The sequence below is a fragment of the Scardinius erythrophthalmus genome, assembly GCF_964197995.2.
Source record: "Scardinius erythrophthalmus genome assembly, chromosome: 11".
Taxonomy (NCBI): domain Eukaryota; kingdom Metazoa; phylum Chordata; class Actinopteri; order Cypriniformes; family Leuciscidae; genus Scardinius; species Scardinius erythrophthalmus.
In genome coordinates this window covers 37,957,187-37,974,058 of record NC_138231.1, presented here as the reverse complement: position 1 = coordinate 37,974,058, position 16,872 = coordinate 37,957,187, and the positions used below count along the sequence as shown (strand labels likewise).

General features: G+C 37.9%; 1 protein-coding gene across 1 annotated transcript in view; it reads right to left on the bottom strand.

The window, feature by feature from the left end:
- ppp4r4 (protein phosphatase 4, regulatory subunit 4) overlaps window positions 1-16,872 on the bottom strand; it is a gene marked incomplete at its 5' end in the record, with an annotated part of 25,568 nt that extends 8,696 nt beyond the window's left edge. The window contains 8 exons of the mRNA XM_081379171.1: window positions 367-488; window positions 1,192-1,299; window positions 1,472-1,578; window positions 1,697-1,770; window positions 2,404-2,551; window positions 2,663-2,765; window positions 15,693-15,766; window positions 16,768-16,872. Coding sequence (XP_081235297.1) covers window positions 367-488; window positions 1,192-1,299; window positions 1,472-1,578; window positions 1,697-1,770; window positions 2,404-2,551; window positions 2,663-2,765; window positions 15,693-15,766; window positions 16,768-16,872 — 841 coding nt within the window. The remainder of the gene's footprint in view (window positions 1-366; window positions 489-1,191; window positions 1,300-1,471; window positions 1,579-1,696; window positions 1,771-2,403; window positions 2,552-2,662; window positions 2,766-15,692; window positions 15,767-16,767) is intronic.

Below are 16,872 nucleotides of genomic sequence, written 5' to 3'. Positions count from 1 at the left end.
AAGGAGCTGCGTCTGATGATATGAGCAGGTACACAGCATGTGTTTCAAACAGTACTCTGTGAAACAACAGGAAGTGCAAACGCTTTCACCCAAGTGTGACACCTCTCCGTTTCTCTGTAATTTAACTGTATTTCAGATTGTCTGACTTCCACAGCAGAAAAGCTGATATAAACATTGGTAATATCCTTTAAAAAATTAGTTTCATATATTAAAACAAACAATAACTAACAATATATTGATCCACATACAGTATGAAGAGTACATTTTTATTAAAATATCAATTAAAGAATTTACATGAATTGTCATTTTAATAAAATAACTAACATAAGAATCAAACTAATTCAAGAAGGGCTGTAAGTGGCTTACCACTGTCAAACATCTCTAAGAGGTTGATGATGGTGTCGAAAGCTGCAAGTCTCACAGTACTGGCTTCGTCTTGGGCCAGCTCAACCAGTTCAGGGAGCACTTCAACCTTAGTGTGGTCCAGTCTAGGACAGAACAAATCAGTGAAGCTTGCATAAAACGTTAGACTTCTTCCTAAACTTTAGTTTAACAAAAAAAGTGCTTAAGTCTACGCATCAGTCTGTCACATTGTGAAAGACTTGCATCCCTAGGTTTAAACATGTCAGTGAAAATCTCTCAAATTCGGAAGGAGCAGCACAAACAATAAAGTTGTTAATAAAATGGAAGGAAATGAAGAATTTCTTTAACTTATCTAAAATCATATACACTTTACTCGATATTATACAATATACTGTGTTTTTCTGCATAGTGTTCTATCTAATGTCTGTGAATCAAGGTCAGGACTCTTCCATACAGGAGTAAGCCATTCAGACTTAAGCCCAATTTATACTTCTGAGTCGAACTTACGCCGTAGCTACGTCGTAGGCTGTGTGTAGTGCGCGTACCCTTCGGCGTACCCTGACGGGCACCTCTCCAAAAATGTAACAACGCGTCAACTCTATGCGGACGCAAGCGCTGTGATTGGTCTGCTAGGACCGCTCCCTCGGGTTTCACATTCTCCCTCTGCGCGCGTCAACGCGGACAACGACGCAGAAGTATAAATGAAAACCAACGCGTTGCCTACAGCGTAGAGGCTCCGGCGTAGGTCCGACGCAGAAGTATAAATCAGCCTTAAGCAGCATTAGATATTCAAATAACAAAATGTCTCTCTGCTTTTTATCTTTTTACCCAATTCCCCTGGTGATGTTCTCCAGCTGGCGACACATGCAGGCGCGCACCTCGTACTCTACATCCTGGCATAGCGACCTGATCAATGGCAAAAGGTCCTTCTTCACTCTGCAGAGAGAAGCCATGGTAGACATGGTAGTCAGCAAACAAGCAACAAAGTGTAGCTAAGTGTATCTTTACTTTATGAAGAAAATTATTCTATATTAGGAGTTTTATAAAAACAGTTTGTTTCTGTCATCTTTTTTGATTGGACAAGTGGTGTTTCAACTGTAGAACTCACATTGATGACTCAAACTTGCCAACAACTTTTCCTAAAATGCGACAGCTGGCCAGACGTGCCGGGACAGACTGCGAGAGCTGATGTTTCGACAATAGAGGACTCAGAATCTGTGCAAACAACCAACCAAAGCAAACTTAATTTTAATTCACACTAACAGCTGATCCCTAAGACATATCCCATAGGTTTAGAAATGATAGGCAGGAGAAATAATGCAGTTGTCATTACCTCTTGCCTGATAGTTTCCTTTGGTAAAGCATCGATTGCTGACAACAAAGTCTCCAACCAAGCATTGCTGACCACTATTAAAAATAAAGATGAAGTATCTATCAGTGTCCATGATATACAGAAACGTGCATATTTTACTCTCGCATACCCTGCCATTCAAAAGTTTGGGGTCAGTAAGAATTTTTTTAGGCTTTTGAAAGCAGTCTCGTATGCTCACCGAGGTTGCATATGAGCAAAAATACTAAATAGTATTACAATTTTTAATAATGATTTTTTATTTGAATATATTTTAAAATGTAATTTATTGTGATGGCAAAGCTGAATTTTCACCAGCCATTACTGCAGTCTTTATTGTCACATGATCAGAAATCATTCTAATATGCTGATTAACTCTTATTATTATAATGTTAAATGAACAGGTGCGCATTAGCATTTATTTGAATCTGAAATATTTTAACATTATAAATGTCTTTACTATCATTTTTGGTCAATTTAATGCATTCTTGTTGAATAAAAGTGTTCATTTCTTTACAAAAAACTATCTTACTGACCCCATTTTATGAACAGTAGTGTACGTTAAATCATCTTCCAATCACAAGACTTTCAAGGATTCAAGCAGTCAATTAAAAAGAAAATCTAAAAATAATCAAATGTGCAATATATGCTTTTCTACAGGAGCTTTACAAGCTTTCTTAAAGAATGACAACCTGTGTCCCTGTGGTCAAGATTTAGTAGAACTATCTGCAAGATTGAGTGGGTGTGTGTCTGGATGAGGACAATGTCATCTTGGAGGACGGTCAGGAAAGATCCTGCTGCGGCAAGCTGCATATCCGCCCCAGCTACATGAAGCACTTCCTGATGGAAGTAGAAGAGGGAGCTTTGTATGATCATTCACAAACAGTACATATCAAGAAGTCATAGGATCTCAAATCCAAAAATCAATGAAAGAAACATGGTTTGGCCTACCCTGACTTTTGGCACCACCCTGCGGAAGGTCTCTGCTGGGTTCTGACGCACCAGGAATGGCAGGTTTATGATCACACTGGCCCGTTGGACATCCTCACCAGAACTGAACAACATAGAAATATGGCTGATGATATAAATAACAACAGATGATGGCCTAAAGCTACCAGCTTTGTCACATATCAAAACGATTAAATTGTTGTAGTTCTGCTGTATAACAGAAGTCATTTATGTACTACATATATATTTACTTAAAATATGCAAAGCAAAGTCAGACATGTACTTGTTCAGGTGTGAGATTCTACAGTCTTGATGCTCAATTGCTTGTATTGTTTAGCTTCTTTTATTCAACTGGATCAGGAAAAAAAAGCATAGGCCACTAGGCCAGATTCACAAAAACCTTTTAAGAAGTTCTGAAATTTCTTAAGATATATATTATGATGTTTGTAATAATGTTGCTTTGCTTGCTGCAATTCTTTAGTTCAGCAAAAAAGAAAATTCTGTCATCATTTACTCACCCTCATGTCATTCTAAACCCCCAAAAACTTCAAAACTTTTAATGAAACCTGAGACTTTTCAGTCCCACCATTGAAAGTCCAGGTAACCAAAACTTAGAAAATCCAAAAAGGTCTGGGCCCGTATTCATAAAGAATCTTAATGCAAAGAGTAGCTCCTAGTGACAAAATTCTAAGAGAATTCTTAGAAATGTGGGCGTTTACTCTTAAATTTAAAGAAAAAATCCTAGTAAAGAAAAAAGTAATTCAGAAAGCATCTTAACCCTTAAAAGAGGTCTTAAGGTCAAAATTGTTAGGAGTACGGACGAGGACTTTTAAGAGGCTTAAGAGTTTCTTTAGCAGAGGAGAAAATGGCAGAAAGACGAAGAAGGAGAAGAAATGTGTTGTAGACAATGGATGACAGTGAGTTAGTAAGACGCTTTAGATTAGATCATGCAGGGATCATGTTTGTGACAGATCTTTTTAGAGACACGATAATATCTCCAACACAGCGCAGAAATGCCATAGCGCCAGAAATGAAAGTAATCACTACATTACGATATTTGGCAACTGGGAAAATTCCATGTTTGATACATTAAAACCAACATTCAAACCACCACTTAAATAGACATGCCAACAATCAGTGTAGGCCTAATTGGAAAGAGTGGAACAATTTTTATCATTCTAAGTCAAGCAAATACCTTATAGGAAATTAACAGCATGGTTAATAAAATAAGGATTTATATATATAATGTGTGTGTGTGAGAACGGTCAAATAGGAAAAATTACGCATGTAAGTTCAAAGTGGAGGCTTAGAATAGACCCTATACTTAAAATCACTTTTTTTTTTTCTTGGACAACCAACCAATCACAGTCTTCAGAAGATTGTGTCATACATAGCAACGGGGTCAACCCCGCCTCCTCACTAAGATAAAAGTTTTTGTATTTTCCTTATTCAGAGTTGCTCTCAGATCAGTCCCGAATCGCTCTTAAGCTAAGACTCCTACATAAAAGTTTTTAAGCTAAATTAAGAGTTTTCTGAGAGGATTCTTAGAATCTTTATGAATACTCCTAGTGACAAAATTCTAAGAAAATTCTTAGAAATGTGGGCGTTTACTTTTAAAATTAAAGAAAAAATCCTAGTAAAGAAAAAAGTAATTCAGAAAGCATCTTAACCCTTAAAAGAGGTCTTAAGGTCAAAATTGTTAGGAGCACGGACGAGGACTTTTAAGAGGCTTAAGAGTTTCTTTAGCAGCGGAGAAAATGGCAGAAAGACGAAGAGGGAGAAGAAATGTGTTGCAGACAATGGATAACAGTGAGTTAATAAGACGCTATAGATTAGATCGTGCAGGGATCATGTTTGTGACTGATCTTATTAGAGACGCGCTAACATCTCCGACACAGCGCAGAAATGCCATAGCGCCAGAAATGAAAGTAATCACTACATTACGATATTTGGCAACTGGGAAAATTCCATGTTTAAAACATTAAAACCAACATTCAAACCACCACTTAAATAGACATGCCAGCAATCAGTGTAATTGGAAAGAGTGGAACATTTTTTATCATTCTAAGCCAATCAAATACCTTATAGGAAATTAACAGCATGGTAAATAAAAAAAAAGGATTTATATACACATATATAATGTGTGTGTGTGTGTGTGTGTGTGTGTGTGTGTGTGTGTGTGTGTGTGTGTGTGTGTGTGTGTGTGTGTGTGTGTGTGTGAGAGAGAGAGAGAGAGAGAGAGAGAGAGAGAATGATCAAATAGGAAAAATTGGAAAGGCTTAGAATAGACCCTATACTTAAAATCACTTTTTTTTTTCCTTCTTGGACAACCAACCAATCACAGTCTTCAAAAGATTGTGTCATACATAGCAATGGGGTCAACCCCGCCTCCTTACTAAGATGAAAGTTTTTGTCTTTTCCTTACTCAGAGTTGCTCTTAGATCGGTCCCGAATCGCTTTTAAGCTAAGACTCCTACGTAAAAGTTTTTAAGCTAAATTAAGAGTTTTCTTAGAGGATTCTTAAAATCTTTATGAATACGGGCCCAGGTGTGTTGAATGCTGCTGAAAATTATTTTGTAATTGTACAATTAAAAATGAGGCCCTTATTGACTCATTTTTGTAGAGGTATTACTAAATTTCTAATTCATCAGAAAGTCACGTTTATTTTGGCATTATTTAAAAGTGTAAATCTCCTTGTCCACACAAACTTTTTGCAATGTTTTCTTCCAAAAATCTACAAGATATTTTCCCCTTTGGAACAATGGGTAACCATGGTAACCAAGATTTTTCACGGGTTTCCTTGCTGGCTGCATAAATAGGGAAATTAGAGAATTTTTTTTTTTTTTATTTAAGGACAATTATTCAATCCCAATCTTCATATGCAGGGTCAAGACTAAGACTAAAATGCGTTGCTTGATGACGCCATGAATGAGCGTGGATTTTCATGAATGAGAGACCTTCACAGCAGATGGAAAGCAATCCAATGAGACTCATTATTGGCCGACGCTGTTCACATGAGCACCATGATGTATGCGAGTGATGCTGATGCAGGAGCTGGCCAATAATGAGCCAGTGTTCTGACGTAGAACCTGGAAGCACAAAAGTATTCTTGTCGCACTTCTAACATTAATGTTTAACCTCTGTATCACATGGACTATTTTAACGATGTCTTTAATACCTTTCTGGGCCTTGAAAGTTGCAATGACGCTGCTGGTTATGGCTGGTTAAAAAACCTCTCGGATTTAATCAAAAATGTCTTAATTTGTGTTCTGAAGATGAACGAAGGTCTTACGGGTTTGGAACGACATGAGGGTGAGTAATTAATGACAGTAATGTACATTTGGGATTCAGTAAGTACACAACAAAATTTCAAAAAGTCAACAAAAAGTCAACAAAATTTCAAACATTTTTCTAGTGGTTTTTGGATATTTTTGTAAACTTCTGATTGCTTTTTAGCGCAATTTTCCACCGGACAAAATTGCGATTGTTAACTCATGATTTCTGTTCTGTCTGTGCGCACCAAACTTGTACTTCTATCTACTCCTCAACCAGACCACCTAGAGACTTCGGGTTTTCGGCATTATGTTAAGGAAGGTCTAATCTCGGGAACGCACAAAAAAAAATCCAGGAAAAGATTTACTATCTCTTACGCCGCCTTCACACTGGCAGTTGAAATCAGCTCCGTAATACGCAATACGCCCCCAGCGGACGTCGTACACAACGGTGAAAAGCGTCGGAAGCACTGATCTATATCCACCTTATTTTCGAACGCGGAAGTAAACATGGGTCCAATATCCGGTTTTTGTGCGGCACTTCCGTTTCCTCGCTTCCCTGGGCTAAATAACATATCGATCGCGAAGGATTATGCAGAGTTGATAGAAAAATGTTACACATGCCGTAGCAGATGAATACTACAAAGAACTAAAGCCCCGCCTCACTCAGTTAGGGTACCGGACCTGGTTGAAAACACTCATGCATCTAGCTGGCAGAGTGCCAAAACTTCACCGGCTCCTTCAGCCCCGCCCTAAACATAGTCGAGCCAACGCTGGACTAATATGGAGGTATTTTGTCATGTCAAATGTATTAATAATGCCATAAGAATGCAACCAAAGCATAGGATGGATAGCAATAAGTAGATGGCTATAAATAGTTGTAAATCATACAAAATAAATGCCATGATCATGCCATTATGCCATGATCACTAGATTTTATACAGGGGTTACTATAATGATTTTGTTTCTCCTTGGAGTTTTTATCATGGTTTTTATTGAGACTTCATAGCCCAGCCACTTTTCTGGTATCGGGTGGTCTTCTATAGGTGCTCACGAAATGAAAAGAACAAACATACGGTCGTTTCGATGGTTTCTTCAAATGTAAAGCTTTTAACCACAGGCGAAGGGATTCCTCAGGCCGGCGACACACTGCGTGTCCGTTTTTATTTCGGCTCCCATGTTAACAGGTTAGAACGTGCACACTGCCTGCGTGACACGCGCGTCTCACAGGCGCGGAAAACGCGTGCATGCTATAAATAGAATCGACGCCTATTTTTCACGCGACACGCAAGCGTTTTGGAAGCGTTTCCAGACAAAATAGAATAGGAAAAGATCTTTGTATTTAATTTTACATGAATACATATTAATAAATTACATTTTGATGTTTGAAATTTTAGGTTTTGACAAATGCAGATATAAATGCAATGAAAAAAAATCGATTTTCTAATATTGCACCTGTCAATACAGAACGAAATATTCTGTAGCCTGTTTTGCCGTCAATACTGCCGACGTTGTCTTTGCTGCTATATATATGTTTAACATTAAAGGCCTTCCACAACTCTCTCCCCATTATGTCGAATATAATCACCAATGAATGAGGCTTATCATATGTCACCTAGCAGTGCCGCGTCAGACACGTTACTGGTGTGCAAAGACATGTAAAACGCCACGCAACAGAAACGCCACGCAGCCAGTGTGTCTCTGGTCGTAGGGCGCCTGATTAAAATGTAAATGATTTCGATGATTAAAACACTCCTGCTCCAAGTAAACCTTTCTTTTGTATCAGTTTATGACAACCTCTAACTGCACAAACAATCCCGGTCTTCCCCGAAGCCATGACGATGAGTTAGTTGTTAGGAACACTTGTTTAATTAACCGATATGGTGAAAAGTGATCAGCGCGCCAGTGACCGGAAGTCTCGCACAAAATACCGTCAACTGGCTGCGTCCGTATTTCCGTTAAAAATAAGGTGAATAGAATGACATTATATATATGTCATTATATAGATCAGTGGTCGGAAGCCTCGGAAGCGAGTATATTTAAATATTGAATTATTTAATTGTATTAACTGCCCTAATAACGTTAAAACATCATGAAAATAAAAAAATGACATGACAACTAATCGTTATAAAATCATTATTTATTTTATTTAAAGTTAAGAATCCAGGTTTGTTTATCAGTACCATAGCAACGCTAACTTCCGTTGGGATTTTCGGATAGAAACCCATAGACATAATATACATAGACGCCCTATTGGCCGCTGGATCGTACGTCAACGGCGCCGCCATACTGCGGAGGGCAACTTTCCCATACCTCTCATAACGAGAATTGAGAAAAATGCCTATTTCTTGTGCTGCTTGGGGCTTTACAAATCGCCACACAATTGAAAACAGGTCTCAGGGAATTACCTTTCTCAAGCAAAACTGAAAATTTGTTTCTGGTTGCATTTCATTTACTATTTTTATTATCAGAGGAGAAAGGCCACGAAATTTAAAAATACTACTGTTATTGTGTCACGAAATGTAGTTTTAAGAGTTTTTCAGTCGACAATGTAGTTGTTTAAAGCTCAAATCTGTGGTTTATTTATAAAGATAGCGCCTTTTTAAAAATGTTATCTGACGGTTTCGGAGTTGTGAGATCCAGCGATCCCCGCGGGCGTTCAGCGCTCATGTACCCCGCCGAGAACAGCCTTGCCTCGGCTATAGTGCATGTCGTACACCGCTTCTGAGTTCTGACGTTCGTCGCTGTCAGTCTAGTGAGAATAATTCGTCTTGTGTTTATCTAACGGGCGATCTTTGGTTTCATTAATCTATAATTTGTTCCTTGGCAGATTGTTTTGGCTGAGGGCAAAGTGAAGTTTCATAACTTAATATATTTAGGCTATTATAACAGTGTAGCCTGCTGTATGTTTGACTGGATCGTTTACTTTATTTCTTGATTTGTATAGCTTCTTATACCTTTTAAAAACTGAAATTTAACAAAAAGAGACAGGGTTGCGTCATTTTATTTTATATAGCCTATGTAATAATATTTTAAAATGTATAAATTTACATTATTTATTATTGTTATTATAATAATATACCACTTACAATTATCAATCTATTATAGTTATGCTGTCAAATTATTTTACTATTCATAGTAACTATTTAACCTATTATTTTTTATTGTCTATATTCTGTAATTGATATTTCATATTCTACTGCTATTATTATAGTATACATAAACTATATGCTATTATCAATATATTATTATTATTATTATTATATTAGTACTTATGATATTACTTTTCATTACTATTTTATTTACTGTATACTGTTTGTTTATTTTATTGACTAAACTATTTACTATTAGCCTACCTCTCACTTTATCTTATATTTACTATTTGCATTGCACTGTAGTTGTACCATATCATATTACCATAGGCTAAATGATCCATCAGTTATCTTTGTTATTGCTAAAATCGGGTCAATGACAGAATATGCTTTTCCCACAATAAGAAAACTTTATTTAATTTAATGTGAAAATTAAATTATATCTCAGTATGGGGGTGTTCACAATTCTTATCCAAGAATGAAAAGCTAAATACATGACAAGCCAGAGCTTTGGCCATTCCTTATTAAAAAAAATATATATATATATAAGTCTATCTATCGAGAGTTTAACTAACTACAGATGGAACTTTTTTTGTACACCACATACAAACCACCGAAATCGGTTGATAAATGTAATTTTTTTTGGTTTTTATACAGAAAAACCGCAGCTCAGCAGTTTACTTGCATTTGATTACAGCGCAGTCTTGCCCTCCACAAAATGGCGGACGCGTTGACGTATCGCAGCAACGTTCCAAAGCGGCCAATAGGGCGTCTATGTATATTATATCTATGTAGAAACCGTCCGTGGCCTTTCGCAAGAGTTCAATTTTTTTAACGCATCCGGATGGCCAACGGACACGATTTTTTTCGCACCGCACTCGTTTGCACCTGGTTCGGACCCATTCGCATGCGGTCTGCGAATCTCCATAGGAAATGAATGACTTCCGGTCGTTTCGCTGCCGTATCGGAGCTGATTTCAACTGCCAGTGTGAAGGCGGCGTTAGTGTTGTGATCCCATGACGTCAGAAAATTGCGCTAAAACACTCACTGAGTTTTTATTACTTGTTTTCACTAGTTTTATTGCATGTATATGAGCTTTCTTTGTACTGGTTCAAACTTGGTTTCATTTGTTCAGCAAGCACTTCTTACCTACTGTAGCAAATGATGCTCCGAGTTGCGTGCTTGCCATCTGTTGATCACAATGGTCTTTGATGTGAAACCAAAGCCATTTTTGTATGTTGCTCAGCATTGGAGTGTCTGCTAAATGCCTCTGATGTAAATGCTTTAAGTGCCAGTGAACTACTGCTGTGCCCAGCATTGAAGCTTCACTGAGTGATAAAACTTGTGATTTTTCCTTTTAGGTCCATTATCTTGTCTCCAGCAGTCAATATGAAGAGCTTCTTTAAAGGTACTTTAAAAGAGTTGACCAAAAACTCTTCAAGGGTGCACAAAATCATTTTACCCACTTTAGACCTAGTTTTAGACCTCTCATGAATACTTTTGACAGAAATTATGTACAGTCACATGGGATGAATACTCCAGCCATATCAGTAGCTTAAAAATAAAAAAAATACATTAAAAATAAGCTACTTTATTCTAAATAAGGCGGTTCGCCCCCTCATAGTGGCCACCATTATCATTCTAACAATTCAAAATGCGCTAATAAACCTTTTCACCAATACATGTCAGTAAGTTTCAAAAACATTTGGTTGATTAGGAAGAAAAGAGAGCACAACATAGCCATGAAAATAACCATTTTTAGTGCACCTTCAATTTTCTTTTTAAACAATTTTGCCATTTTATTTTAGATGAAATGTGCAAGTGATGTAGCCATAAAGGTGAAGAAAATGCCCACATGTCAGAACCATTGTGCTGTAGTTGTTTCTACCATTGAAGCAGAACCCTCTGAAGCTTAGTCCAGCTGAACCCCCCAGACGTCCTTCTCTGTCTGAACACTCTCATGTCTATCAGTCTCTTGTGTGTGCTGTTGTTCTAAATAATGAACTATAAACAGGTATTCATTACTTTTTCAGGGATAAGTTGTCCTTCTGTGTCCTTTGTTGGCAGAGGGTTATTTAATAACCAAGAAACCAGCCTGACCTGCTGCCAAGTTTGTCTAAGAAGGGAGTAATGTGGTCATGCTTTGTGCACTTCTTGAATATGGTCAATAATGTGCAGCACCTTAGCAATGCCTGTGTTTATACACTAAACGACAGAGGTACCACGCATAGAGAGAAGCAGCTGGTATCTACAGGAGGATGAAAGAGATAACCAGTTAAAGACCAGGTGCTGAATGGTTTGGAAACACAATCCCACTGCCGTGAGCCTCGAGTCTCTGTTTGTTCCGGACAGGTCCTAGCTGGAAAGTGGTCAGAAAGTAAAAAGAGCTACGCTCGCATTTGTAATTAGATTTCCCTGGTGAGTGAATGATATCCAATGGCCTAAACCCAGAAGAACATTTAATGAATTTAGAAGTTCCTTTTTCATAGCTCAAGAGAGTTAATGGAGATCTCTGATATGTTTCTTCTAAAATGAATAGAAAAATAGAAACAAATGAGGTAATTGTTAACATACTCAATGGAGCTATAAAATTGAATGAATAGAGCAAAATAAATAAAGAAATATCACTGGCTTGGATAATTTGATTTAGGAAGAATCTGGTGAGGAATGTTTGAATTCTTATCAAAAAATCTCTGACTGCTTATCAGAGTTTGGCAAATCTGAATTCCTAGAGGAGGAGACAAATGTGAGATTACATTGGTAGATTTCTAAGAAGAAAATATAAAAACCAAAAATATCTCCATTCACTCTCCATTTAATATCTTTGCTAGCTAGGAGAAATAATTGAATTATCTCATTTTACAATCTTCCTTTCCTATGGGGTGGTTATATGACAAAATATGTTTAGAAAGGCCTATTTTGGAAAGGAAACTGTGAAACAGTTCACTTCAAACCCTAGCTGAGCTCACGTAGTTGGGAGAGAGCGAAGTACGAAGCCCCTAAATAGTGGTGGAAAGAAATATGAGAAAAAAGTAAATGCTTTTGCATTCTCTCGAAAAACGTTTTGCATTCCCCCGAGAAACTTCACTCACTCGTAAACCTTTTGAGCTCTTTGTGAGCGAACACAAAGTTTCTCAGCGGAACGCTACCGTTTTTGCAAGGGAAGGCAAAGTTCCTCGGGGAAACACAAAACATTTGCGAGAGAACGCATAAGCATTGACAACATTTTTTTTTTTTAACCATGTCCATCCGTACGAAAGAGCTCGAGCAGACAACACAGTGGCAAAAAGTGACACACTGTTTGATTTCTCCCCCACCAAAAGAAATGAGTCGGCAGTTGATTGTTGAGCCAGCAGGACTGTAATGAAACCTAAACAAAGCCCACTTAGCAATTAGTTTACAACTGGCAGCCTCTCTAATCCTTCCAACCCCAACAGGGCCAATGATGATGCTGGGGGAAAAAAGTGAAGAACACAAGCTGTGTGCAGTCTGGCTGTGAACAAACATTTCATTCCCTACAAAATAATTTCAAAAGAATAACACTTTCTTTTCAATTGTGCACATCCTTCATTCCATAATACTCTTGTACCTGGAGTATCAATGTTTTGAAGATTGACCAATTCACATACATACACAAAAAATGCTTTTAGAACCCGATAGTGTAGTTCTACCAGCAGTGCTAACAGGGCCATGGTAACCAAACCTTTGGAATATACAATGCCCTAAGAAGTAACAAGTCCTGACTCCTGACAAACAACAAAAATCATGTCCTAAAACCCTGCAGAGTCATCAGTATGACTCTCAGAAAGAGCATTGACGCATGCGATGCTGCTCCTGACATCAGCACACCAGAATGAAAAAATCTCTCACTCACTGTACCTTAAAGCGGGTCAGCAGAACCTAGACTTTCAAAGTGTTTACCTATTACTCAAACTGTCACTGAAATGCACAATTCCAGAGTTTTATGATCTCTCATATTGTTGCAGCATAGAGTATACATATTTGTGTATTATGCCCAATAATATGCAAACTTTAACTACATACAATATTCTTTTTCCAAATGTGCCTCTTGTAAATGATAACAAGTTCACCTTTAGTTTAGAAGTTCTGCTTGAGGGTGAAAAAGTTCCCCATGCAGATTTCACTCGTGTTCAAGTTGGTCATGCAAATTCGCAGCACTGACCAACAGACAGCTGCTTGGTTTGAAAGTGTGTTCTGTGTGACAATGGATTTTTCTTGTCTGCAAAATTTCGCTGAAATACTGCTAATGTGACTGCTCCTTAATGCTTAAAAATTACTTTGATCAAAACTCAAAATTAAATACAAAAATTAAATAACATAACATTTTATGCTACTGAAGTTAACCTGACAGTATGCAAGGCATTTAAAATATAAAAGCATTGTGTACGACAGTGAGATTAATAACAATATCATGACATTAGGCCTCATGTTAGCCTGACAGTTGACTCAGCATTTACTTGATTATCAAGGTGGATTATTCAAGCAAACAATTACATTGTTGTCACAGAAGACAAACAACTAGACGCTATTAATGAATTAAGTGCATCAACTGTGTTGATACACTGAAATATGATATTGGTTTATACAATACAAAATAAACATCCTAAAGTTTGCAAAATGCTAAAAATGCCTCACTAAGATGGCACCATGTTTGTGTAACCATAATCTATGAGGTGTCTACACACCAGAAACACCTCTTCTTTTAACCATTCATCCATTTCTTAACAAACACTGACTCTCTTCCCTGTCATCTTACAGATGCTCTGGCAGCCTGCTTTTACGTGCCAAATGACAACGAACAGGGGCAATTAAACTGTTCTCAGAACTAGTTTGCCACCCGAGGGAGTCGTGGCTGTGGACCGACTCTGGCATTTAATTAGCACAGGCAAGGTGTAATGTAGAGTTTTTTAGGTTAAAGAGGGACAATATCAGATCTTCCAAAAGAGGGAAGTGTCTGAGTTTTGGGTCAAAAAGCCTAACATGAAAGAGTTTTGGATATTTGGTCCAAGCGTTTTAGTTTTCATCTCTGCATAAAATGGAGGCATACATCATGTAACCAGATTACAGGTCAACTACTGCTATGTTGCTCTAGTACCGAGAAACCAATATATATACAGTATATGTATATATATAATGAACTGGTGAACATGGCAGTTAGACTTTGATCCAGAAGTTGACTCCATAAATCACATTTCAAAAACAATGGTGCTCCAACTAGGCTCCTGTAGTGAAAATTTGTCTTTATAATAACTATACTAACTCAGCATTCATAAAGCATGGCTATAGCAACATCAAGGTCATATGTTTGATTTCCAGGGAATGCAGGGACTGAAACTAGGAATTTAGTCGCTTAAGATAAAAATGACTGCCAAAAGCATTAATGCAAATGTACAAAGATATCAATATCAAGATGAATATATATTTTCAAGGACCTCTAGTCTAAACATGATAGTTTATGCTGTCTAAACATTTCTCGTAATGCTGATAAACCGGTATAAGAGCAACACAAGCAGACAATTACAATCTAGTCATTGAAATGGTCTCCTCTGATATAATATTTGTTTGGAATTTTGTAAACAGCTTGGAATATTCTTAAAATTGTCTTGACTACAACTTCACAAGACAAAGTTTGACCGAGCATGTCCATTTGCTAACTATAAATTCATGATATTGTAAGATCTAGATGATTCTGGGAAAATCTGATCAAATTTTAACTCCGTTTCCCCAGTAATCAGCACCAGACCCATTCAACTTTAATGATCAGATAACACCATATCACTGCTAAACCTGCATCTGAGTGACAGTAACATGGAAACTTAAGAGTGGTGACTCCCCAAAGTCCTTCGAGATGAGCATGCCGTTAGTTAGCTCTGCCTAGATATCAATGAGAGACCATTCAAGGGATCCATTATTCATAAGACTAGTACAGCGGCGATGACACTACCTGCCCTGACCCACTGAGCTGGATGTTCTGTGCCAGTCAGCAAGCATTGAGTTGTTGTTGTGCGGTCAGCTTACCCAGGATAAAGATTTGGCTAAACAGTTGTAGCCAACAATGCTGGCACAGGTAAACCGTTTCCAACCAAGTGTCAAGTGGAAAGAAAGAGCACTGAGCACAACTGACTTAGACAATCTGGGTTCCAGAGACTTGACTAATGATGCAAAACATGGAATAGTGAATAAACGTATCCCTAACTAAGCATGAGATGATGTGGCTTGAGAGGTTGCAAGTTTGAATCTTTCTCAAGAGATAACTTGTTTTAATAAATAAAAATTGCAACTGGTTGTCAGTAAATTGTATATCAGTCAGTAATAATAGTGATAATAAAATAAAGAAAATCACTGGAACAGAGATCAACTGAGACTAGAAGGATGGATAATATATAATGAACTTTAAAGATGGTATGAAATGAAAATTCTTAATGATCGTATAGTGAACAATTAATCCGTGCATGTGTTTAATATTTTTAATTAAACCCCACCTCTTTCATACATTTTAATGATGTAAAATGGTTACGTAAAAGTGTATTTACACATTTTTAGGGGTGCTGATTGCTGAGATAGCAATTACAAATCAAAACCAACAAACCAAGCCATAAAAAAAAGAATTTATTATAGTACCAGTGCCACAAATGGGTCATATTTTACCTGAGAAGGTAGACTGCTCGCTCTATGTCATTCAGATCTTCATCCACAGTGAGCTTGTCAATCTCTTCTGCAGTCTGCAAATGGGGGAAACAAGATCTGCACTTTACCAAACACACAGCGCTTTAATAAAGAAGGAAATAAAAGTTATTAGCATGAAATGTTGAGCATCTCCATTACAGCAAAGGCGAAGATTCTCAAAAGTAGTGTATCTTAAATAAAGAATGGCCAGGAATTGGGCGAGATTCCATTATAGATGACTCAGCCAAATATGTGAGGAGGCTTGCAGGGAGGCAGGATGCGAGGCATGAGGGACTGCGTGGGAAGAGATAGTGTGGGGGACGGGAGCCATGTGTAGGTGCCTAGTCTATTACTTTAGGGCTCTCAGAGCCACGATGCTTTTCTTTGGAACCTCCCCATTAAAAAAAGATAAGGGACAGAAAACACCCGCCCCCTCTGTAGGCGTTGCATTATTCCCGCATACGTGATGCTGAGAGATGAGGGAGTATCCATGCTTAACTTCACTGCTGTCGGGTACATGATTACAGAGACCCACAACACGACGTTCACACAACTATACGCTGCTACCGCTGTACATGAAAGGATTTGAGGTAGTAATGGGAATAACGTTATGGTTTGAAGTGGAAATCCTCTATTCCGCAGTGGCGAGAACGAGGAGGCGAAGCAGTGATGCGGACAGCTGACAGAAACTGCGTCACTCAGCAGACTGAAGTGGGCAACCCCCGTCCACCCCAAAGGATGCTAGTACAGTTACTACTTCAAATAAAGATAATAGAGTGTACGACGCGATAATGTCGAAATGTCGAAAGGTCGTGGCGCGCGCAACAAAATAAGCGAAAACGTCAAATAGCGTGAATGTCTTCTGTTTTTGCCTTTCCCTAAGGACATCATCTGCAGCGTCAAAAAAAACACCACTGTTAGACATAAGTGTTGAATCATTACATGTCTAATTATCACGGTATTGTTTGCAGCCAATGAATATTATACGAAACAAATAGTTTAAAATGCAGTCATTTATTGACAGAAGAAAATGGTAGGCTATTATAACGTTACATACCTTCAGGCTCCTGCGTATGGGTCTCTCGATGAAAGTAAGGTCCTGCAGGTCATCTATTTCTCCAAATAAACTGGACTGACTCGGTGTCATTTTCCTGACAAACAT